The sequence below is a fragment of the Pelmatolapia mariae genome, linkage group LG3_W (genome assembly GCF_036321145.2).
Source record: "Pelmatolapia mariae isolate MD_Pm_ZW linkage group LG3_W, Pm_UMD_F_2, whole genome shotgun sequence".
In the NCBI taxonomy this organism is placed as follows: domain Eukaryota; kingdom Metazoa; phylum Chordata; class Actinopteri; order Cichliformes; family Cichlidae; genus Pelmatolapia; species Pelmatolapia mariae.
In genome coordinates, this window is record NC_086229.1 from 34,996,434 (window position 1) to 35,021,896 (window position 25,463).

Sequence of the window (25,463 nt, forward strand, 5' to 3'; positions counted from 1 at the left end):
TCTACATCACAGAGGGAGGGACTGCAGAGGTCAATGATGAACATGAGGTCAGGCAGATTGAAACAGCATCCAGGAAACCAGACAGACCAGAAACAACAATCAGACAAGAAGACATCTTTAAAGCCTCACCTGGAAGAGATGAACCAATCAGAAGAGTGCTGACAAAGGGAGTGGCTGGCATTGGGAAAACAGTCTTAACACAGAAATACACCCTGGACTGGGCTGAAGACAAAGCCAACCAGGACATCCAGTTCATATTTCCATTCACTTTCAGAGAGCTGAATGTGCTGAGAGAGGAAAAGTTCAGCTTAGTGGAACTTGTTCATCACTTCTTTACTGAAACCAAAGAAGCAGGAATCTGCAGCTTTGAAGACTTCCAGGTTGTGTTCATCTTTGATGGTCTGGATGAGTGTCGACTTCCTCTGGACTTCCACAAAACTACAATCCTAACTGACCCTAGAAAGTCCACCTCAGTGGATGTGCTGCTGATAAACCTCATCAGGGGGTACCTGCTTCCCTCTGCTCGCCTCTGGATAACCACACGACCTGCAGCAGCCAATCAGATCCCTCCTGACTGTGTAGGCAGAGTGACAGAGGTCAGAGGGTTCACTGACCCACAGAAGGAGGAATACTTCAGGAAGAGATTCAGAGATGAGGAGCAGGCCAGCAGGATCATCTCCCACATCAAGACATCACGAAGCCTCCACATCATGTGCCACATCCCAGTCTTCTGCTGGATCACTGCTACAGTTCTGGAGGATGTGCTGAAAACCAGAGAGGGAGGACAGCTGCCCAAGACCCTGACTGAGATGTACATCCACTTCCTGGTGGTTCAGGCCAAAGTGAAGAAGGTCAAGTATGATGGAGGAGCTGAGACAGATCCACACTGGAGTCCAGAGAGCAGGAAGATGATGGAGTCTCTGGGAAAACTGGCTTTTGATCAGCTGCAGAAAGGAAACCTGATCTTCTATGAATCAGACCTGACAGAGTGTGGCATCGATATCAGAGCAGCCTCAGTGTACTCAGGAGTGTTCACACAGATCTTTAAAGAGGAGAGAGGACTGTACCAGGACAAGGTGTTCTGCTTCATCCATCTGAGTGTTCAGGAGTTTCTGGCTGCTCTTCATGTCCATCTGACCTTCATCAACTCTGGACTCAATCTGCTGGATGAACAACAAACAATTTCCCAGACATCTGAAACAAGAGAATCTGCAGAGACACACTTCTACCAGAGTGCTGTGGACAAGGCCTTACAGAGTCCAAATGGACACCTGGACTTGTTCCTCCGCTTCCTCCTGGGTATTTCACTGCATACAAGTCAGACTCTCCTACGAGGTCTGATGACACAGACAGGAAGTAACTCACAGACCAATCAGGAAACAGTCGAGTACATCAAGGAGAAGCTCACTGACAGTCTGTCTGCAGAGAAAAGCATCAATCTGTTCCAATGTCTGAATGAACTGAATGATCGTTCTCTAGTGGAGGAGATCCAACAGTCCCTGAGATCAGGACGTCTCTCCACAGATAAACTGTCTCCTCCTCAGTGGTCAGCTCTGGTCTTCATCTTACTGTCATCAGAAGAAGATCTGGATGTGTTTGACTTGAAGAAATACTCTGCTTCAGATGAGGCTCTTCTGAGGCTGCTGCCAGTGGTCAAAGCCTCCAACAAAGCTCTGTAAGCTGTATGTCACTGTAGTGAGATCTTGCTACCTGTGAGTTCTTTTGGTCCATGCACACACAGTGGTTGCTGCGACCAGTTTGTCTATGTGTCATTAAATTTAGACAGACCTTGTCTGGTGGCTGTGCATTTATGTGTTGTGCAGCATGACATAGCACAGTGTGATACTAACTTCTGTTTCTTTTGTATAGATTCATAGTCAAGTGTGACTGCCATTTCTCCTTCGTGTGTGCCTAAATGAGTGGATGATTAATAATTAGATGAACCCCACTATCCCTATAAGTAACCCCACTATCCCTATAAGTAAATCCACTCCATATCTCTCAAAACAAAAAATAATGTCCTCTTCCTTCCTATCATTGTCATTTCAGACTTGATGGTTGTAACCTTTCGGAGAGAAGCTGTGAAATTCTGTCCACAATTCTCAGCTCCCAGTCCTGTAGTCTGAGAGAGCTGGACCTGAGTAAAAATAACCTACAAGATTCAGGAGTGAAGCTGTTGTCTGTTGGACTGAAGAGTCCACACTGTAAACTAGAAACTCTCAGGTCAGATCATGTGCTATATGTTTTTTCTACAATTTAGCAAAATAATCAATGGGAAATTGAGCTTCATCTATTTGTTGTCTTTATTTGTTTTATTTATTTTATTTCTTTATGTTTCTAACTTACTCAAGTGAAGATTCAAGACAGAAAAAATACATATTGCAAATCTAGTAACTCCTCACTGCACCATGTTGGGTCTGCGCTTCAGCAGGCCCGCTATTTCAGAGACTTATCACCCATGAAGAAAGCAAGACGAGCAGCAATCGATCGGTTTTAACTTGCAAAAATGAAGCCTGGTCGGATCGCTAGAGCAGCACTCTGCCCTTGATCTCAAACAACTCCAAAACCCCAGCTTCCCTTGCAGCCTTTTATTCTGTGACATGCAGTTTCACAAACACCCATTGTAACCCCCCCCCTGTGGTGCGTCATAAAACTAAGGCACTGAGTGTGTGTATGTATGCATGTGCGTGCAAATGTATGTGTGTGTATGCATGACCGCTTCTCTGATTCTGGCTCTTGGCGAAGGCGGTCGCACTTTTCTCCTCTCCCTTCCCTTATCTTCCCTGGTTAGCTTCTTGTGTCCTTGTCTAGTCTCGTCTATTTTTTTTTTACTCTTTCCCTGGAACACTCTCTCACAGTCTATTCTTTAAAACCTAAAAGAGGAACTATGGATTTGATCAACTAGTCCCTGAATGCAATTGACACCCTCTTCTCAACGAGAAGCCTGGGCTCGGGTGAGCCTGAGTGTCCTGGAGGTACTTTCCCTGCCGGATACACGATGGACGGGTGGCATAACTGGAGGGTCATGTGCCTGGCGGGAGTGTCGATCGAGGATGTTGAAGACATCTACCTTTTCTGAAACATGATAACAGGTTTCTTGCTGATCGGAGCTGGCCTGGCCCTGGCTTATCGAATATTAAAGAAAGCGGAATCGGCTGTTCAAAACCCCACAAGGCTGCCCGCTGTGATTGAAACGATGGGACGAGTCGTGAGTTCTCAAAATGGGCTCATTGAGTGAAGCACGGATAAGATCTTGGAGAAGGTTGAGGCTGCCGTGAACACTCAGAGTAAGACCTCTGAGCGAAAATTGGATTACATCTTGGAGAAGCTCACAGCGGTCGTGAGTTCTCAGAATCTGCTCTTTGAGCACAAGAATGATAACATCATGGAGCGTAAGTTTGATAACATCATGGAGAAACTCACGGCTCTCCAACGGGAGATCGAGAGACCAGCTTTGAAATTTCAAATGAGTTGTTGGCACTGAAGTAAAAACCACCATCATTTCATGCGGCTACCACTTCGGCGCCAGCTGCGGTCTCAAGGCTGGAGCTGAACAAAAACACCCTGATAACAGACTGTGCATAGACTGTTCTTCCTATTCTACGCAAGGCCACCTGGGTTGGCTGGAGGACTGTTTACTTAGCCTGGCTGGGCGAAGGACACTGTCTCAGCTCAACTCTGGACACACATACACACACACACACACACACACATATGCAGATATCCTTTCCCGGATCCAGTGCCTCCTGCCATGCTTACCTCCCCGTCGATAGAGACAGCGGCTCAGCTGGAGGCGCCAGGAATTGTAGCGTCTGCGACCACTGTGTACGTTGGGGTACCCCCGCCCTTATGTTGCTTGTCTGTGTTTCATGGCGTACAGTGTGATGATATCTGTGCTCTTTATGTGCTATGGAGGGGTTTTTTTTGTGTTTTCTCCTCATGATGACTCACTTGTTAGAGTCACCATGGGCAGGAACCTTTTTTTTCTCCTGACCGTGCCCCTATATGTTACACATTTCACTGTCTACCCCCTTTTTTTGCGGCCTAGCTTGACCTGTCTCCCCAATGTAAGTTTGTATATCGAATGTATTGTCTGTATGGTCATCTAGGTCTGTCATCTCAGCTGCAGGCAACTGCAACTGACAAATAAAGCTTATCCTTATCCTTATGTGCACGTGAGTGTGTGTGGATGTGGGTGCGTTTGTGTGACTTCCTGCTCACAAAAGGGTCATCTCTCCTCACCCTCTATATGGTTTAACCCCTCTAACGGTCTACTATCCACAAACACAGGTGAGGCCATAAATGGCAAGTAGTAAACATCCTCACTAAGGACAGAGACAGAAGAATGTCTTTGATCATACAGTTTGATCCAAGGCTTACAAATTTAAGTACAATAATGGCAACATTTAACAATTTCAACCTAACACACCATGAACACACTTTAACACCAGTGTTATTTTTCTGTGTTCATAATGTTTCAGATTAAGTGGCTGTAACCTCTCAGAGCGAAGCTGTGAACCTCTGTCCTCAGTTCTCAGCTCCCAGTCCTCTATTCTGAGAGAGCTGGACCTGAGTATCAACAGCCTGAATGATTCTGGAGTTCAGATGCTGAAGAGTCCAAACTGCACAATTATCAGGTCAGATCAAGTGATGATTTTATTGTTTTAGAAAATGACCAATAACAGCCATGTTTAGCACCATCATTGGTATTCCTGAGCTGTATTAATGAGCAAGTCCACCATTTTCATCTATTATAATTTTTCAACAAAATATATAATTACATACAGTCACATGTATTTATTGGCATTTTTTTTATTATTTTTTATTCTATTATCATAGTCAGGTTATAGTACATGACAACACTGAACTTGACTAATCATGTACTGCTTAATTAATTGTGTATGATGATATTAATTCATATACACACATTAGCAAAGCTTATTGAACAATGCCACTGTCTCTAGCAATGAGAGTGCAACATAAACCACTCTATGTAGGCAATTCATCAAGATTTACTTATCATCATTATTATAATCATGAGCTTTATTATACTATAACCAAATAATCAAAATGTCACAGGGGTGGGAAACAAGTTTTATACGCCACAGAGGATCAGGTTTTATTAGATGACCGTTGTTGTGATTTGGTGCTATAGGAAATATATATAGAACTCAATCTCCATTAAATCTTAATTCAGAAGAGAAAGTCCTCTTAAATTGCTCCAGCCCCCACCCCCATTTTTGCGTGGGTTTTCTCCGGCTACTATGGCTTCCTCCCACAGTCTAAAGACATGCAGTTAGTGGGGTGACGTTAATTGGTAACTCTAAATTGCCCATTAGTGTGAGTGCGAGTGCGAATGGTTGTCTGTGTCTATGCTTTGGACCTGCAACATAGTGGTGATCTGTCCAGGGTGTACCCTGCCTCTTGGACTAAGACAGCTGGGATAGGCTCCAGCCCCCCGTAACCCTGAAAAGGATAAGCAGAACAGAATGAATGGGTGAACACAGAGAAGATAAGAATATTTAAGATATGATGAGATGTGGAATATATTGAAAATCACAGATGGATGCTGAAGTGGCTGCAGACATTTTACTGGTCCGTTCTGGTGAAGTGAGAGCTAAGCATATCTCTTAAATATGCAATCCACATCCTCACCTTCACTTATGGCCACAAGCTTTTGGTAGTTATTAAAAGCTAAACATTATGGATATAGTCTGCGGATATTATCTTGTACTGATTAGCAGAGAGATTAACAACTAGTAATGAATAAATGCAGAGAGGGTGCTATCATTAATAGAGAAATGGGGTCCAATAGGTGGTTTTGAGGATTTAATAATTTAAGTTAACTTAGAAAAATCAATTTAGGAAGGACATCAAAATAGATGAAAGAAACTTCTAAACAGAACATAAACTTGACCCACAGACCTACCAAGATGCCAGAATCCCCTAAAATGAAAGATCATAAAGAAAAACTGAAAGATCTCACAGATCGATGAACATACTGAATATTTCAGTAAAATAAAATCAAGCTGCTGGTTGAGCTTCAGCAGAAACAGAAATGTTTAGAATAAAAGAGATTAAAGAGGTTATAAATAGATGATTAACATATGATACAAATAGGTCTTTAATCTAAATCAAAGAAGTGTGCTAGAAACAAAGTTTTGACCCTGCGAACCCTGCTCAGCCAGGCCTAATGATGTTTTACTATGTTATCTGCAAAGGAATGCACCTCCCAAGATGACCAGTGCCAGGCGCCTCCCAGGAGAATAGTGGGAGTCTTCCTTGCAGCAGCCCAACTAAGACTTGAGGCTGAACAGATATACAGTGGCTTGCAAAAGTATTCGGCCCGCTTGAACTTTTCAACATTTTGTCACATTACAGCCACAAACATGAATCAATTTTATTGGAATTCCACGTGACAGACCAATACAAAGTGGTGTACACATGAGAAGTAGAACGAAAATCATACATGATTCCAAACATTTTTTGCAAATAAATAACTGAAAGGTGGGTGTGGCGGAGGTGTGGGCCCGGGAGCAGCTGCAGGGGAGGAGTGGTGCAGTGAGCTCAACGGGGCGGTGCTGGAGAGGCAGGTGAGAACACAGCTGATGGAGTTTGGGCTGATGACGTCTTTCCTTCCCCTTTTTAGTGAGACGGGAGAGGAGCCGAGGGGAAGCTGGGATCAGCTGAGACAGGAGCTGTCCAGACGGCGGATTGTCAAAACTAATAACAAAAGCTCAGAATAAACGTTGGTCTGCAATAACGTACCGTGTGTGTCTGTGTGTGTGTGTACATGGGTAAAGCGCATCCCACAGTGGGGTTTGCGTAATTATTCAGCCCCCTGAGTCATTACTTTGTAGAACCACCTTTTGCTGCAATTACAGCTGCCAGTCTTTTAGGGTATGTCTCTACCACCTTTGCACATGTAGAGACTGAAATCCTTGCCCATTCTTCTTTGCAAAACAGCTCCAGCTCAGTCAGATTAGATGGACAGCGTTTGTGAACACCAGTTTTCAGATCTTGCCACAGATTCTCGATTGGATTTAGATCTGGACTTTGACTGGGCCATTCTAACACATGGATATGTTTTGTTTTAAACCATTCCATTTTTACCCTAGATTTATGTTTAGGGTCGTTGTCCTGCTGGAAGGTGAACCTCCGCCCCAGTCTCAAGTCTTTTACCGACTCCAAGAGGTTTTCTTCCAAGATTGCCCTGTATTTGGCTCCATCCAGCTTCCCTGTCCCTGCTGAAGAGAAGCACCCCAGAGCATGATGCCACCACCATATTTGACAGTGGGGATGGTGTGTTCAGAGTGATGTGCAGTGTTAGTTTTCCACCACACATAGCGTTTTGCATTTTGGCCAAAAAGTTCCATTTTGGTCTCATCTGACCAGAGCACCTTCTTCCACATGTTTGCTGTGTCCCCCACATGGCTTGTGGCAAACTGCAAACGGGACTTCTTATGGTTTTCTGTTACCAATGGCTTTTTTCTTGCCACTCTTCCATAACGGCCAACTTTGTGCAGTGCACGACTAATAGTTGTCCTATGGACAGATTCCCCCACCTGAGCTGTAGATCTCTGCAGCTCGTCCAGAGTCACCATGGGCCTCTTGGCTGCATTTCTGATCAGCGCTCTCCTTGTTCGGCCTGTGAGTTTAGGTGGATGGCCTTGTCTTGGTAGGTTTACAGTTGTGCCATACTCCTTCCATTTCTGAATGATCGCTTGAACAGTGCTCCGTGGGATGTTCAAGGCTTGGGAAATCTTTTTGTATTCTAAGCCGGCTTTGAATTTCTCAATAACTTTATCCCTGACCTGTTCCATGGTGTTGTTGCTCTCAATATTATCTTAGACAACCTCTGAGGCCATCACAGGGCAGCTGTATTTGTACTGACATTAGATTACACACAGGTGCACTCTATTTAGTCATTAGCACTCATCAGGCAATGTCTATGGGCAACTGACTGCACTCAGACCAAAGGGGGCTGAATAATTACGCACACCCCACTTTTCAGTTATTTATTTGTAAAAAATGTTTGGAATCATGTATAATTTTTGTTCCACTTCTCACGTGTACAACACTTTGTATTGGTCTTTCATGTGGAATTTCAATAAAATTGATTCATGTTTGTGGCTGTAATGTGACAAAATGTGGAAAAGTTCAAGAAGGCTAAATACATTTGCAAGCCACTGTAGCGTGTGTTCAGCCGTACCATATATCACCAAACAAGATGCGACCTTCCCATGAACTTAACATGTTTATAAGGTATGCCCAAACACCAGAAGGGAGTGATTGTCCTCCCCCCTCATGGTGCACAGAGTGCACCCAGACCCTTAGCAGACCTAAATAAGGATGAGACATTTTATCAACATGTAAACAATTATATATCTCTAAGCCTAAATGATTATATGTTTCTAAGTACAAATAACAGTCTTAAATTATCACTCTGACAAGTAAATTTGCATAATGACTGAAACCAGCCCACCGAATGAAGAATGGGCTGCGAGGTCAATTTTTATTTATATAGCGCCAAATCACAACAAAAGTCGCCTCAAGGCGCTTCATAGGTACAGAGAAAAACCCAACAATCATATGACTCCCTATGAGCAAGCACTTTGGTGACAGTGGGAAGGAAAAACTCCCTTTTAACTGGAAGAAACCTCCGGCAGAACCAGGCTCAGGGAGGGGCGGCCAACTGCTGCGACCGGTTGGGGTGAGAGCAGGAAAACAGGATGAAAGACATGCTGTGGAGGAGAGACAGAGGTTAATAATAATAAAACTCAATGCATCATGGGAATCCCCGGCAGCCTATGTCTATTGCAACATAACTAAGGGAGGATTCAGGGTCACCTGGTCCAGTCCTAACTCTATGCTTTAGCAAACAGGAAAGTTTTAAGCCTAATCTTGAAAGTAGAGATAGTGTCTGTCTCCCGAATCCAAACTGGAAGAGAGGGGCCTGAAAACTGAAGGCTCTCGCTCCCATTCTACTTTTAAATACTCTAGGAACAACAAGTAGGCCTGCAGTGCGAGAGCAAAGTGCTTTAATAGGGTGATATGGTACTACAAGGCCATTAAGATAAGATGGGGCCTGATTATTTAAGACCTTGTATGTGAGGAGCAGGATTTTGAATTCTGGATTTAACAGGAAGCCAATGAAGGGAAGCCAAAACAGGAGAAATATGCTCTCTCTTTCTAGTCCCTGTCAGTACTCTTGCTGCAGCATTTTGGATTAACTGAAGGCTTTTCAGCGAGTTTTTAGGACATCCTGATAATAATGAATTACAGTAGTCCAGCCTGGAAGTAATAAATGCATGAACTAGTTTTTCAGCATCACTCTGAGACAGGATATTTCTAACTTTAGAGATGTTGCGCAAATGGAAGAAAGCAGTCTTACATATTTGTTTAATATGTGCGTTGAAGGACATGTCCTGGTCAAAAATGACTCCAAGGTTCCTCACAGCATTACTGGAGGCCAAGGTAATGCCATCCAGAATAAGAATCTGGTTAGATACCATATTTCTAAGATTTTCAGGGCCGAGTACAATAACCTCAGTCTTATCTGAATTAAGAAGCAGAAAGTTAGCGGCCATCCATATATATAAGTGCGTGGAATGAGTCTTCAGTTGAATGTTTTTTCCGAACCATGAGATTTTTGATCCATTGCACCACTATTTCCTGTTGGAAATATGCACTTTTCTTTAAGTTTCACATTTCCTCAGGGTGTACTGGGGGAGGGAAGGAAAACAAAGCTTTCGCCTCTGTCAGTGTGCCCCAGGGTGGCTGTGGCTACAATGTAGCTTGCCATCACCTGTGTGTGAATATGTGTGTGAATGGTTGGATGACTGGTTGTGTAAAGCGCTTTGGGGTCCTTAGGGGCTAGTAAAGCGCTATACAAATACAGGCCATTTACCATTTTTACTAGTTAAAAAACATAATACAGTCATAAAATACATCATAAAAACCCTGGTCTAATTAAAAGCTTTTTGAAATAAAAAAGCTGCTTTTTGAAGGTCTCCACTGAGTCCAAACCCCGTAGAAATAGGGGAAGTGCATTCCACAGTCTGGGTGCAACAGCTTGGAAAGATCGGTCCCCTCGGGTTTTAAAATGAGTGTGGGGGACCACTAAAAGGTTTTGGTTTGATGACCTCAGGTTACGAGTGGAGGTATGTGTACGAATCAAATCAGCAATGTAGGTGGGGCCTGTCTCTGTAATGCTCAAAAAGTTAAAACTAGAATTTTAAAATGGAACCTGAATCTGATTGGTAGCCAGTGCAGCGACTTTAAAACAGGGGTCATATGAACACCCTTGTTCGAGCGGGTCAGTAGCCTCGCTGCAGAGTTTTGAACAACCTATAGGCGGGCTAGCCCTTTCATGTTTAGACAAGTAAACAGGCTGTTACAGTAGTCAAGTCTTGTAGAGATACAAGCATGTATTATCATCTCGAGTTCACTTGTTGACACGATGGATCCAAGTTTAGAAATGTTCCTCAAGTGAAAAAAGCAGGTTCTTACTATCTGATTTAAATGTCCCTCCAAAGAAAAAGCTTCATCAAAAATAACACCCAGGTTTCTAAGGTTATGTTTCTGTGAGGAACCTAAGTCACCCAGTCGCCGTTTAATATCGTGTATTGCACTGCCTGGTGCAATAATCAAAGTTTCTGTTTTGACCGGGTTTAGCTGTAAGCAATTATTGTTCAACCATTGTTTAATGTTGGTTAAACAGTCAATCAGATTGGAGAGCTTATGAGCTTCAGCAGGCTTAAAAGAATAATATAGCTGAATATCGTCAGCAAAAAGATGATAAGATACTTCAGGAAACTGCTGTATTATCTGACTTAAAGGAAGAATGTATATTAAAAACAGAATAGGTCCCAGCACAGAGCCCTGAAGAACTCCACACAACAACTCTGTAGATTCCGACATGATCTGGTTTGCAGACACACTAAAACTCCTTTGAGATATATAAGATGAAAACCAGTCTAGAACAGAGCCAGACATCCCAACCAGGTCTCTCAGTCTGTTTATCAGGATGGTATGGTTGACTGTATCAAAGGCTGAGGTAAGGTCTAACAAGACTAGGACTGTGTATTCTCCGGAGTCTGCTGACATCATAATATCATTCGTAACTTTCAGCAGTGTTGTCTCAGTGGAATGCAATTTACGGAACCCAGATTGAAAACGGTCATGGATGTTATATTTCTCCAAGTATGCCGTAAGGTGGACAGCTACTGCCTTCTCAAGGAGTTTTGACATAAATGGGAGTTTGGAGATAGGTCTTAAATTTTGAAGTAGTGTTGGGTCCAGGTTGGGTTTTTTGAGCCTTGGTTCCACAATGGCATGTTTAAAAAAGCTGGGGAACACCCCAGTCTGAAGAGAAACATTAAAAAGGTTCGCAACCCAAGGACCAATGGTGTCAAAGGCATTAATAAAAAGCTTAGTGGGGATAATGTCTGAGGGGCTTGAGGATGGCTTCATTTTGTCCACCAGGGCTTCTATTTCACCATATGTTACAGCTGTAAAAGTCGACCAGGAGTACAAAGGGAGTGCCTGACTATGAGAACAAGAAAGCTTTGGGGAGATTTTAGCGGAGGAGTTTATTACTATCTACTTTAGAGTGTACATCTAAAGGTACCACATCTGGGGAGACAATAGCACTAATTTTGTCAAAAAGAAACTTGGGATTTCTCTTGTTTTTTGTTATGAGTCTAGAAAAATATTCTGATCTAAGAGTTTTCACCGTGTCATTTAAGGAGAGCATGAGATCTCGAAGATGGAGCCTGTGTACGTCAAGCAGTGCCACGTCAAGAATTAAAACTTTCTCCAGCTTGATAATAGAAGATAAGAAGTCCATAAAATCCTTTAAGAACTCAGTAGCAGGGCCAGGAGGGTGATAGACTAAAACACAATAAAGGATGTTCGTAGAGCCCACCTTAATTGTTTGCGACTCAAAGGAAGAATAGTTTTCAGTTTGCATACCTCTGCAGGTGAAACTGTTCTTAAAGACAACAGCAAGACCTCCACCACGGCGACCTAAACGGGGGGCGCCCAAGTAAGAGCAGTCTGCGGGACGCAGTTCGTTTAGGTGAATAAATTCGCCACCCCTTTGCCATGTTTCAGTGAGAAACAGAAAGTCCAGGCTTTTCCCTGTGAAGAGCTCATTCAGAGAGAAAGATTTGTTTGCGATGGAGCGGGCGTTCAAGAGCGCAATCCGATTAAAAGCTGGCAGTGCAGGTTTCCCATCAGCTTGTCGGAGTGGAACTGACAGCAAACACCGTGTCCGCATGCGAGGTCTCCAGCAGTGCCACGGAACCGGCGGGACCAACCACCGGTTGTGCGATGCAGGCTGTGAGGGCGCAGCGGTGGGGAGATAATCAGCAAAATCCAGAGCATCAGATGGGCAGGATCCACGCTGTAGTGGCTGCAAGTACGTGTTTCCAATCAAATCCGGAAGGGTAACTGGCAGCAGAAACCGGGACGCCTCCAGACGAGTCGGGAAATCTCCGATCTGTAGGCTCATCTGATGTGTACCTGGATGCCGGCCCTACAGCCTCTTTTCCTCGATTTCTTCTTGGAATTGCTTAGGGCACGTTTCGCAGGTAGTAAGAAGTAATCCAGTGGGGTGGAAGAGTGCACAAATGGTGGGGGGAATGTTTTTCTATAACTGTCCCAGTCATCATAAAGAAGTTCCATAGACTCTTTGATGTGGAGCAAAGAAGAACGGTCATAAATCACAGCAGCATAGCTCCATATATTAAACGTCAGGGCTGATATAAAAGCATAAAATACAATAAAATACTTTGTATCTGTAACCAAACCTTAACAAAAAAATGCTATATTGCGTGTCTCCAAAAGTTGATTCTGTTCATCTGGACGTAACGTTTTGTGGGAGAAACGTATCGTCACTAATCCAAGTGACTTCTTCAGTCTCAGCTGACTGCAGGTTTGTGTCTGGATGATTGAGCATTCATCAAGACGCTATATTGTGTGATCATATTTTAGAAATACAAATGATTTTTACAGATACACACTGTCTGCATGTAGAATGCTGCACTCACTCAGAGGTCAGAGGTCATGTACTGTAAACGCACTGACACCAATAAGAGAAAAACAGCTGGCAGCAAAGGCAGATCCAGATCCAGGATCAGTCCACATCATGAGCAGTTTGATCCACCTATGGATTGAAGTGTATTTCTGAAAATGTTGGACTGCTCCTTTGTCAATGTCTAACAGTATGTGTATGAGAGCCATGTAATGTCCATGTGTGCATGCTGACTGCTCTGACCCCTCCTCCTTTCAGGGTGCAGCCTGCTGGAGTCCGATGGTTGAGACCAGGTCTGAGGAAGTGTAAGTGTGTTTTTAATGGGATTCATGAAAACAAAGCAGCACACATTCAACCATCTTCATCATGTCAGGAGTCATCATCAAAGTGTCAATCAATGAACAGATGATGGATCAATAACTGCAGCTGGATTGTGTTTGTTCTCTCCATCAGATTCCTGTCAACTCACAATCGACACAAACACAGTACACACAAGCCTCCAACTGTCTGACAACAACAGGAAGGTGACACGTGTGGAGGAGGTTCAGTCATATCCTGATCATCCAGACAGATTTGATTACTGGAAACAGCTGCTGTGTAGAAATGGTCTGACTGGTCGCTGTTACTGGGAGGTCGAGTGGAGAGAAAATGTTTTTATATCAGTGAGTTACAGAAGCATCAGAAGGAAAGGAGACAGTGAAAACTGTGTGTTTGGACGGAATGATCATTCCTGGAGTCTGAGCTGCTCTGATGATGGTCCTCATTCTGTCTGTCACAATAACAAACTAACATCCTCCTCCTCCTCCTCCTCTTCCTCTAACAGAGCAGCAGTGTATGTGGACTGTCCTGCTGGCACTCTGTCCTTCTACAGAGTCTCCTCTGACACTCTGATCCACCTCCACACCTTCAACACCACATTCACTCAAACTCTTTATCCTGGGTTTTGGGTGGGTCGTGGTTCCTCAGTGAGTCTGTGCTGAGTTGAGTGTAAAGAGTGTCTCCTGTTAGAGAAACACTCTGACTGTTTAACAGATAGTTCAGTCTGTACATGTCTGTCTCTTTCACTCAAACTCATTTTCATATTAATGGATTCAATCAGTTGATGTTTAAAACTTTTCAATTTACACTGAAACATAAATTTATTATTCTTCTAAAGGTTGTTGTCGACTGTTTGGAGGGTATTAAGAGATCGTGGATTTAAATTTTCAGAAAAAAAGAGATCATTGTTTTGTTCCACTTAAACAAAATATCACTCTTTGTTTTATTATTATTATTATTATTATTATTATTATTTTAAATTCTCCTTTCTCAAAAACAGAAAATGAAAATGAAATCGTAGTTGTTCTTGGCTGAGAAACACAAAACCTCCTTCTTTCTTTGTTTTCCTTCAAGACAAGAAACTGAGTTTTAACTTTTCTGCCTTATCACCTAAAGCAAAGCAGACAACCCAGCTCTCAGCTGGCTCTGAACTTATCATCATCAAGGTCGCATGGTGAGAGCTACTTCAGAAGTCACAGTATTCCTCACTCAAGCAACACGGCAAAAAAACAAAAAGCAAAAAGCAAAAAAAAAAAAAACTCAGCACACTACACAGAGAACAACAGTAAAGACACAACTGAAAATGCTGTTCTTCTTCGTTCTCCTTGAATTTTAGAATAAACTTCATCTGCATTAGTAAATCATATGCCTAATCATTATGTGTCACTGTGATACACAAGTGTGATCACAAATTTATTTATTTTTTTCAATTCAACAAAACAAACAAACAAACAAAACAAACAAACCAAAACAAAACAAAAAAGGCTGCTGCCAAAAACAAATCAGAAGTATGAGGGAAAAAACTGAGCTCACAGACAGCTGCATGTTTGAGCTTTAATAGCATGCAGCTCCTGCTCTAAAAAATGTGTAACTTGCTCATCAGCTTAGCAGTGACCACATATTTAATTCAGCTTCTCACTCTTGTAGCTTTAGCTGTTATATACAGGGTTTAGCTTATGTCAGGAGTAGAAAGATATTTTGCTGCTATTATTTGTTGCTATTTCTATAATCTTCATTACCATTGTATTGATAATTAATATTGATATTGCATTTGGATGTTTAAACCTAAAGGCTCACCTCTGAATATAATCTGGGCCTAAAAGTCTTGACAGGAAACTGCAGGTTTGCAGAGCGTGCCTCTTGCAGAAGTGAAACCGAAAGCAGAGTCTAAGTGCAAGTTATTCTGAAGAGCTGTTTGGATGAGGTTATTTGAATAACCAGGTTATTCTCTATTATCTTCTATTTCCTTATATCTTTTGATTAAGCTTTTAGTAGAGGTTCTTGATTAAAATATGTATTCAATATATTACATATAGTTTCAGTTGGGTACGTGCTGGCCTTTTGTCTGATGAAAGGTTATGAGCAGAGGTGTGAGGTGAGACAAAGTGGAGCTGAGGATGTGACATATACACACATACACACACACACAGTTAATAGATTCATTGGTAGGTAAAAGGTTAGACATGTTTTGCTGGCAGACCACATATTGTTCTTGCATAAGTTGCAGGTTGTGCAGGACTGTGCAGGATGTTCCAGAAGATAAGCGACAGCGAAGGCGAGCTTGTGGGAAGACACCTGGATGGAGACGAACACGATGTTCTTTTAAACTATGTCAAAGTTAACTGAACATTTGTGGTTTTGGTTTGACGTATGCATGTATGTATCTGATTGACGTATGAGGGGGCGTCAAGAAATATACCCTGATGTATAAAACCAATGCTGTGTCGCTATTGAGATGAGATCTGCTGCTGTCGGCGTACAGTGGATATCTCCCGCGCGTGTATTCATTAAAATGTTGTCTAATTGCACCAGGCCGGATCAGTGGTCATTATTTTTGGTATTCTCTTCTCCTTCAATTTCTGAACCTTAACACTTATTAGTTGTTAGTATAGGTGTGCTCTATATTTCAGCAATGTCTCATCTAGGATGACAGGTTTTCAAGCAGGTCAAGTGCTTCTATGCACTTAATTAGTTTAGATATTTTCTTTATGTTCTTCATCTCATATGTCATTGTACTGAAGTTGAGCAAACCTTAAGCTTGATGCAGACTACTTTTAACAATTATCCACCTCACATCATAACTGACCGAGGTGCCTCTTCATATTAATATTATTTCATTATTAATGCTATTATCTCTTTATATAACAGCAATAGTATATTACAATATTTATTTATATTTTATTTGTATCCACCAAGGGCTGCGGGTGATCTGCAGTTTCACCCTTTCCCAAGCTGGAAACATTTTCCTTTTCACACACTTTCCTTGGCTGAACAATGACACAACCTTATTATACCTTATGCATCTCTCTATTTCATCTAATATGTGTTTGTGTGAATCATGTGTTTTCTTTCATTCTATTCATTCTGGGCATGGTCTTCATCCCAACTATGTGTCGTTGTTAATACCAGTTTACAGGTTGTTATCCTTGCTATCATCAGTTTGAATACATTACAGTTAGGTTCCAATTTAATTTAGCCTTTCGTTTATTTTACTTCATTCCTCTTGTATTTATATGTATTCAGTTGGGTCTGTTTCCAGCCCTTTTTAAACTTCTACCTAGATCTCTAATTTTTTACTTGGTGAGGGATTATTATGTTCTTCCTAATCTGAACTGTTCTCTTCACCTGAGTTGCTATCCTGTTCTGAGTCACTGTCTTCTTGGTTTCTTACAGTCACGTGCAAAATGTCCCTCTTTTCCACACTTCCAGCATGTAGTGCTATAATTACTGTTTGGTGTGTATCTAGGTCTGTCTCTACCTCTTGCTCCTCCCCTACGCATTCCTCTCCCTCTCTTATGGCCTCTGAAACCTCCCCTGTAGCCTCCACTGAAAGCTGTGAGAACAGTGTCAGCATCGAGGGCAAAAACTGAGACCTTCTCTTTCTTTTTCACCACTGTCTGTGCATGGTTAGCATATTGAAGTTTTAATTTTTTCTTTGGGTCTATTGTTAATGTAATTTCTTGTTTCAGAGCAGCTCTCAGCTGGGTAATAGCTGAGGGATTGCATTTTCCTTCCCAGCTGCGGTTTTTAGCTTTTCGTGGATTTCTCCACCTATTTGCACTTATTCTACCTGCTTCGGTTTGCTGTTTTTCTAACCATTCCTCGTCAGGTGTTAATTTTGCTTGTTTATTCCCCATTTTCAAAGATTTTGCTGGGCCTTCACTGGCACGCTCGACTTCAGAGTGGTTTACTGATACGGCCTTCGACTTCACCCTAGAGGTGAAGCGGTATCAGTTTTATGAGACGAAGCTCAACCGTTCTCCTTTGTCACCAGTATGTGAGCCTCAAGCAAAGAATCAAAATAAAATAGAAGTAGTTCAGCAGCTTATTGTGCTGTAAAATCAACTTACTAGACATGTCTGTGAAGGTTCTCAGTCATCCAGGTCATCGTAGACTAAGGAGCTTGGAAAGAAAAGCGTCTGGACTTCTTGAGTTGCTTGAAGACGTTTCACCTCTCATCCAAGAAGCTTCTTCAGTTCTAAGGTCAAATGGTGGAGAGTCCCAGATTTAAACCTAGTGGGAGTTTCCCCCCCAAAGGGGGACAAAGGACCCCCTGATGATCCTCTACCTACTCACATGAGCCAAGGTGTGAAAGCGGGTGTGGGTCCTAATTAGCCAGAGTTTCGGGTGAGCTCATTGTGAAACCTGGCCCCACCCTATCATGTGATTTCCTGAGGTCAGATGGCCCAGGGTGTGAGTGGGCGTTAAGGCGTCTGGGAAGGGATCTCAAAACTGGATTATAGATGGCAGACAGTTGGTGTCGTAAACCCCCGCCTCTGTTCAAAGATGGCCGCTCACAGTGGACGTAAATGGCTTCTTCCTAACCCTAACCCCACAAGGGGAGGACACAGAAAACCAAAATCAGAATAACTAGAACAGAGGAAAATAATCATACAACACAAAACGCTGGGTCAACGACCCAGCACCGTGACAGTTATGTTCTAAACTGATGAAGAAAATGCACATAAAAACATAGTATAAACTTACTGAGTTAAGTAATGTGAAGAGGATGCCTTTAGCTCCTATTGGGTTGGTTCCTTGATCAATGCAATACAGAATCATTCATCTGGTTTGATGTAATGTCCTTAAAACACGTCAAAATGAGGCTCTGTAGTCTGTGTGGCCTCCACATGCCTGTATGACCTCCCTACAACACCTGGGCATGCTCCTGATGAAGTAGCACATGGTCTCCTGAGGAATCTCCTCCCAGACCTGGACTAAAGCATCTGCCCACTCCTGGACAGTCTGTGGTGAAGTTGGTGGATGGAGCGAGACATGATGTCCCAGATGTCCTCAATTGGATTCAGGTCTGGGGAACGGGTGGGCCAGTCCACAGCATCAATGCCTTCGTCTTGCAGGAACTGCTGACACACTCCAGCCACATGAGGTCTAGCATTGTCTTGCATTAGGAGGGACCCGGGGCCAACCGCACCAGCATATGGTCTCACAAAGGGTCTGAGGATCTCATCTCAGTACCTAATGGCAGTCAGGCTACCTCTGCCCCCCAAAGAAATGCCACCCCACACCATTACTGACCCACTGCCTAACCATCATGCTGGAGGATTGCAGGCAGCAGAAGGTTCTCCAATATGTCTCCAGACTCTGTCACAAGTGCTCAGTGTGAACCTGCTTTCATCTGTGAGGAGCACAGGGCGCCAGTGGCAAAGTTGCCAATCTTGGTGTTCTCTGGCAAATGCCAAACATCCTGCACGGTGTTGGGCTGTAAGCACAACCCCCACCTGTGGACATCGGGCCCTCATACCACCCTCATGGAGTCAGTATCTGACCTTTTGAGCAGACACATTTGTGGCCTGCTGGAGGTCATTTTGCACAGCTCTGGCCTTTCTTTCCTACCCCACAGTACCTTTCCTTATCTTTTGTTTCCTACTCTTTTACTTATTCTTTGATCAGGGTTGTCTTTCTAGATAATTAATTTCATTTGTTCTGGGGCGAGTCACTGGCTCGGGTGCATTCTGGGACTGTCAGTTCACCAGTGTGCTGGCATGCTTCTTAACAAACACACCACTACAGCAAACATCTCAATTGTACTTGTTGATTTCTTCAACAAAACACTGAACAAAAAATATTTCCTCATGGGTGTGCTGCCTGGTGCTGTTAAATTTTGTGATAATTTGAGCACCCCAGAAAGCATCCGATGAATTAAATTATGTTATCGTATCTGAACATGTACACTAGTCATTAAATTAGATGGGAAAGAATGATTCAGGGTAAACAACTGCACCAAGGGAATTACATTTTTCTTCTCAACATGTAAAATGCCTGTTGATGATAAGCAATTTCTAAAACAGACATTGTAAAAATCACATTAAACAGAGATGTGATTAACTTTTTATTTTATCAAAAATAACATCAATGATGACACAATCAGTCTTCATCAGAAGTGCTCAAATCACTCTCAGTGGCATCGTCTGGAATGTCCTCCTCCTCCTCCGAGTCCATTTCCAGGAGTGGTTGGTGGCTGAGGATTCTCTTGTACATGTCCTTTATTTTGAGCATTTCAGCTTTCAGTTCACTTTGTTGTTTTTAAACCAGGCTATGGAGTCCTTTCTGTGCATCTTCCGACATGCCAACAAGGGAGGCTATAAAAACAACTAAATAAATAAATATGAGTAAAGTAAAAAAAAACAAACAAACAAAAAAAAACTCACCTCATAAACACAAGGAATTAGGATCCTGTAATTAAACTTTTTTTTTAAGGGAGAAGGCAGTGTTAGCTAGCAACCCCAAGATAGGTAAAAGATCCAGTAAGACTTTAGCATCTGCTATTATTTTCAATCAATTCATCACCAAATGTATAAATAAATAAAAGATGTGCTTACAGTCTGAGGAGATTGTCCCCAACACCACAGATCGCATTCGCAACACTGTCCAGTGATGCCGCATCTCCCTGCAATGGATCATCTCGTCCTCTCTCAGGCGCCTCACAGCCATCACCTTCTCAAAGACCTTTCTCTTTGTCCGGACGTCAGCAGCAGCTACAGTTTAACAACATCAGATGGGAAAACATAGTAGCACGTTATGACTCAAGAACAAAACATTCAACTACTGCTCAGATACTGGGAGTTTGTTTAAAAAGGATATTTAGAAATCCAGAGCTTACGTTCACTTGTGCTCTGCCAGGGCCAAATGTCTATGGAAGAAATATAGTGTCATCAGAATCCAACTATTTTTAGACATTGAATTTATAACACTGAATTTTTATCCTCCAAATTTCCCTGCAAAAAATATTCACCTGCAAAAATTCGCCTGCAAAAAATTCACCTGCAAAAATTCACCTGCAAAAAATTCAACTGCAAAAATTCACCTGCAAAAATTCACCTGCAAAAATTCACCTGCAAAAAATTCAACTGCAAAAATTCACCTGCAAAAAATTCACCTGCAAAAATTCACCTGCAAAAAATTCACCTGCAAAAATTCACCTGCAAAAATTCAACTGCAAAAATTCACCTGCAAAAGTGATGACCTTAAATGACCCAAGCCAGAGCAATCAGCACTAGATCGAGTCGAGCGGCTCTCAGCCAATTAAATTACGCTGTTTGATCACATGACATGTTAGCCGGCAGTGTCTTCTGAAAAGAGAGCTGTTTAGAGGTGAGTGATTAAGTTTTTCTCCTAAATAGAGATCATTACAGAACGCCTAGTCCTACTTAAAATACCATTCATTTTTCTTTTATTTTATCATCTACTCGAACTGAGGAAAACGTTTGACTAACTCAAAGAAAAGTTCCGCGCCTCCCCTGCCTGTCTGCAGAGGCAGTTTTGAATTCAGGAGCGGCATGATGGCAGCGGCAAACCCTGGCGGTTCTCCGGTAAGTATATTATGTTTTATCTTCAAGTTTGTCTTTTGAAACGTTAATTTTATTTAAATCCGTTGGTCACGTATAAGGTACACAGACGGGGTCTTTGCTCAACTCGTCTGATGCGTGTCTCACTAAGCGCTACATGCTAGCATCCTGCTAACCGAGCTAACCTTTACATGCTGTGCTCTACAAAATAGGATACTCGGTACAAAACCATAATCCGCAGATATTGATAGATAGACGAACACTGCAAATATAATGTGGGAAACGAGAACGGCATTGGGTTAAGGGGTAAAATACACTATGAATAAAGCCATAGAGTGAATGGCTGCCATGGTTGCAGAACGGCCTGATTTAATGACTAGAATGGGGAAGAGTGAGGTGAAGTGAACCAAAGCCACAAAACACGGTCAGGCAAGGCGGGAATAGGGCAGTGATATGTCCGTCAGTATGAAGTTGGTGTGTGCTTTGGTGAACAAAAACTCGAGACCCGTAGCAGGAAGATGGGAGACTCGTGTTTCACTGGAATAGTGGTGAATTAAAACATCATTTGTTGGGGAAATTTAGGTGTAAATGCATCCATACAGGCGAGACAGAGGCAGACCAGGCAGTGAAGAAAACAATGCAAACATTAGAAATATTAAAACGGAAATATGGGATTAATATAACATACAATTAGGGAAAATTAAAGGAACACAATGTAAATTATACTGTAAAGTCATTAAAACAGCATAACCTGATTAAAAGAAACATGTAATTGGGTAGGATGGTGATGATGATGATGATGATGATGATGATGATGATGATAATAATAATAATAATAATAATAATAATAATATTAAAAAAACATGTACAAGATGGGCATGTATACTTGTACCCAGAATTTAACAACTATAAAGTTGTGGCATGCCAGTACCTTACCCCATCCATTATATCCACACTTTCAGAAAAGGATATGGTCAATATCTTTACAAATAGTATCTAAACTTAAACAGATAGCATAAGTTAAACGGGATATTCCCTCTGCGCTCTCCTAGAGTGAATACATCAAATTAAACAAATAAGTAGTCTATGGCATTTAAAAGTTGTTACCTACAATTCTGAAATGATAATACTAATTCTTATTGATGATGATATTGTATTTGAAATCCTGGTGTAACACTGAACCCGACATCATAAAATGATTACCCTTGTAATGTCAGGGAGCTACAACCAAGGAGGGAAAATATTACTATCTCACCCCTTGTATCCAATTACATAACAGCACTGCTTAGTAAAGGTGTTGAATTAGCTGGGTCGCTCAGTTTGGGGAAAATTGTGGGGAGCCTGCAAGGGCCTCAACTTCTCCATTCCCACAATGTGCAACAAATGGGCACAGCTGATCTTCAAGATTGGAACATCGGCCAATTACTTCCAACTTTAACGTGTTTTTGCAAAAGTATTCTTAAAATTGTCTCTTTACACAGATCATAATGATACAAGATGGCACTTGTGTAATTTCCTACAAATTCAATAAATCTAAATAATTGTTACTATCCTGTTAAATCCTGAAAAATGTTTTAACAGCTGTGTTAAATTAAACTTCATACTGATACATGCTGGAAAGTGCATTCATGAGACAATTCATGTTTTATGCCTTCTAGAGCAGTAGCAATCAAAGACTTTAAGGATTCTTTTACATTTTTTAAAAACACTCTGATTAAGGCATAAGTTGTTCTTTATCATCAGATCTAAGTTTGTTTAAAGCTTCGAATGTTTTGGGGTACTCTTCTTTGTTTTCAGGGTTCGTGGCAACCACGGATGGGAAAATGTGGAGGTTGCACGGCTGATGTTTACTGTTCGTGGCACAGGAAGAGGCAGTTTCATTTCAGGAATGAGTGTGCACAATCAAAGGTTTGTTCTCATAAAATACTGTCAACCTCAAATGTTTCTGACATAAGATGGAAGGTGTTGCAGCTTTATTTCCATTATTTAAAAATACATAAACATTTAAAGGGTATAGTTTTATGAAAAAAGTTTTATAGTAATATCTCTTTAGAGAACAGTGCCCTATCCAGCAGGATATATTGTCTGATATGTGTCAGGTGTTTTTTGTTTTGTTTTGTTTTTTGTTGTTGTTGTTGTTGTTGTTGTTTCTTTCAATTTCCATTATTTACCCCTCAAGGAAGAAAATATTGGACAGGTCCTACAAACCCCAAAGAGCCTTCAGGACTCTGCCCTATTTTTAGTTATTCACACACCTTTTCCAGTCTGTTACTTCCTTCCAAGAATGTTCATTCTGTGTTAATGGTCTGGTTGTCATCTCATGTATTGCCACTGATCATCACAACCCTTTTGACACCTTTTAAGTGATATGCCTGGGTCCTTCCTACATGCCCTGATAATGTATTATTACTGTTGTCATGCACACATTTCATGTAGGGTTAGAAACAAGCAGGGAATTTCTCATACACACCAAAAGAAAGGCCATACCTAATTTAAATATTTTTTATATATTATTTCAGAATAGAGCGACTGTGGAGAGACCTCTGGGTGGCCGTTACATGCATTTACTACGATGTTCTTCACAACCCTGAGGAAGAAGGCCTTCTTGACATTTCAAATGCTGCACACCTCTTTTGCTGCCATTACATCTTTCTTCCTCGACTAGAGGATAATTTTAATACATTTTGCAGTGGATGGGACAACCATCCACTGCGAACAGAAAACAACATGAGTCCCCCAACCAGCTGTGGGAGTTGGGTCACAGATATTACCCTGTTCCTGTTCCAGAAAACACACAGGTAAAGGTGCACATTTTTAGTACTCATTGATTCTCTTACAGAGAATGTGATGATTTTATGGATAATTAAAGTCAGCCATAAATCCACAAACACAACAAGCTGAAAGTCAGTGATGCTGCTCGGTTTGCAGTCCTGAATATGACGGCACAAGCAGGATTCACTGCACTGTTAATGTTAGCTATGTTATATTGCTGCCTCTGTTCGGTGGTGTCGAGCCAAACGGACTTTAACGTGTGTTTGAACGAGCTGACGGTTCACTCGTTAAGCTGAAAGAAAGATGCTTTAATCACAGGAGTCACACATGTGTCCACTGGACCATCTGGAACTCTTCTTGTTTAGCACTCGTAATAACACAAACACTAAATCCTCCTTCTCTTGTGCTGTTTTGTAGCAGTGTATACACCTGAGACTGTCACCTGTCTGTCTGTCCTGCACTCTCTCTCTGTTTCTTTCTCTCTGATTGTGGAATAAAAGTATGAACGTGTATTTATAAGTTACACTTGTGTTTGAATCCTGCAGCTTATCACACATTTGATTTCCATGTGTGACGACTGCAAGTGTCCAGAGTGAGGACAGACTGAGGGACCCACTGCTGCACATCATCTGTGAGGCTTTGCACCCCTGATGATCCACCAGGACACACTCAGCAGTGTGTGAGGAAGAGGAGGAGGAAGAGCCAGCAGCAGCTGACAGATGGAGAGAATACACAGACTGTTCCCTGTTTGTGAAGGACTGCTAGAAAAGTTTAAAATAACTAATTGTCTGTCCTGAATCAGTCTTATTAGGTAATGTTCAAATAATGTTATCATTCCAGTGTTTTCAGTGTGGGAGAAAGTACTCAGGGCCTTCAAGTTACACACTATGAAAGGCAGCAACAAGTTTAATATTCAGAAACCTAAAGTATGTATCAGCAGCAGAATGGAGCTAAAAATAAATGTTTGTTTCAGTTCTATGAAGCTTTGAGTATTTTGGATTAGTAGCACTGCTGTGTTTGTTGCATCATATTGCTGTAATTGTTTATATGGTTTATATACTCAGAGGTAAGTTGATCTATAGTGTTACATCATATTCTATAAGGATGTTATGTGTTTGTATACTTTCTGCCCAGTTTGACCCATTTAGCAGAAGTCAGTCTGTTTAAGGCTCTGATATCTATTCTGTATGACTTAAAGCAGTTATGACATGGTCTGATTTTCTCACCCAATAAAGGAATATTTCATATATCAGTCTACTCTTCATTCTATCAGCAACAGTTATCACAGCTCGTACATTTTCGTTTTACACATATATGTGAGCATTGAGCCAAATTTAGTAATGCCAACATATCAAACGAACAACATTTGTCTCTTATATATAATACATATACACTGTCAAACATATTTGTCTTTGAGTGAAGATTTAAGGTGATAGGACTTATAAATAACTGGAACTTGAATCTTTACTGAAGCTCAGTGTTAGACACAGAGTTCACTCACATGAATTTCACTCACATGTGCTGTACCAGTGTACCTGCACATGTGATGTGACAATAGAAGTGATTTGATTTGAGAGTTCAAACTCACTGCTGTAATAACTTATAATGATTAATATAATAACTATAATATTGGCCATATCATATTTACACTGACTTTAGTCTCATGAACAACACTGGCTAATTGTTATTTACTAGCTAATCCTAAATGACTGTTCAGTACAGATATGAAGGCCAACAATCATGTTTTACAGTCCTGCGGTCTCAGCCTCAGATACTTATTAAATCACACAAAGCTCGTGTAGAAACAA

At 41.6% G+C, this 25,463-nt stretch overlaps 2 protein-coding genes and 1 long non-coding RNA gene across 3 annotated transcripts in view; 2 read left to right on the forward strand and 1 right to left on the reverse strand.

The window, feature by feature from the left end:
* The window catches only part of LOC134622284 (NACHT, LRR and PYD domains-containing protein 12-like), a 1,346,881-nt gene that overhangs the window by 745,310 nt on the left and 576,108 nt on the right, over positions 1–25,463 (reverse strand). The window lies entirely within an intron of this gene.
* On the forward strand, positions 12,183–14,019 carry LOC134646867 (stonustoxin subunit beta-like). Its single transcript, XM_063500869.2, has 2 exons — positions 12,183–12,359; positions 13,501–14,019. The coding sequence occupies exons 1-2, from the start codon at positions 12,183–12,185 to the stop codon at positions 14,017–14,019; spliced, it is 696 nt and encodes a 231-aa protein (XP_063356939.2).
* Positions 20,462–24,378, forward strand: LOC134624424 (uncharacterized). The gene is made up of 4 exons (XR_010093530.1): positions 20,462–20,907; positions 22,681–22,791; positions 23,403–23,681; positions 24,201–24,378. It is a non-coding gene; the product is annotated as an uncharacterized LOC134624424 (long non-coding RNA).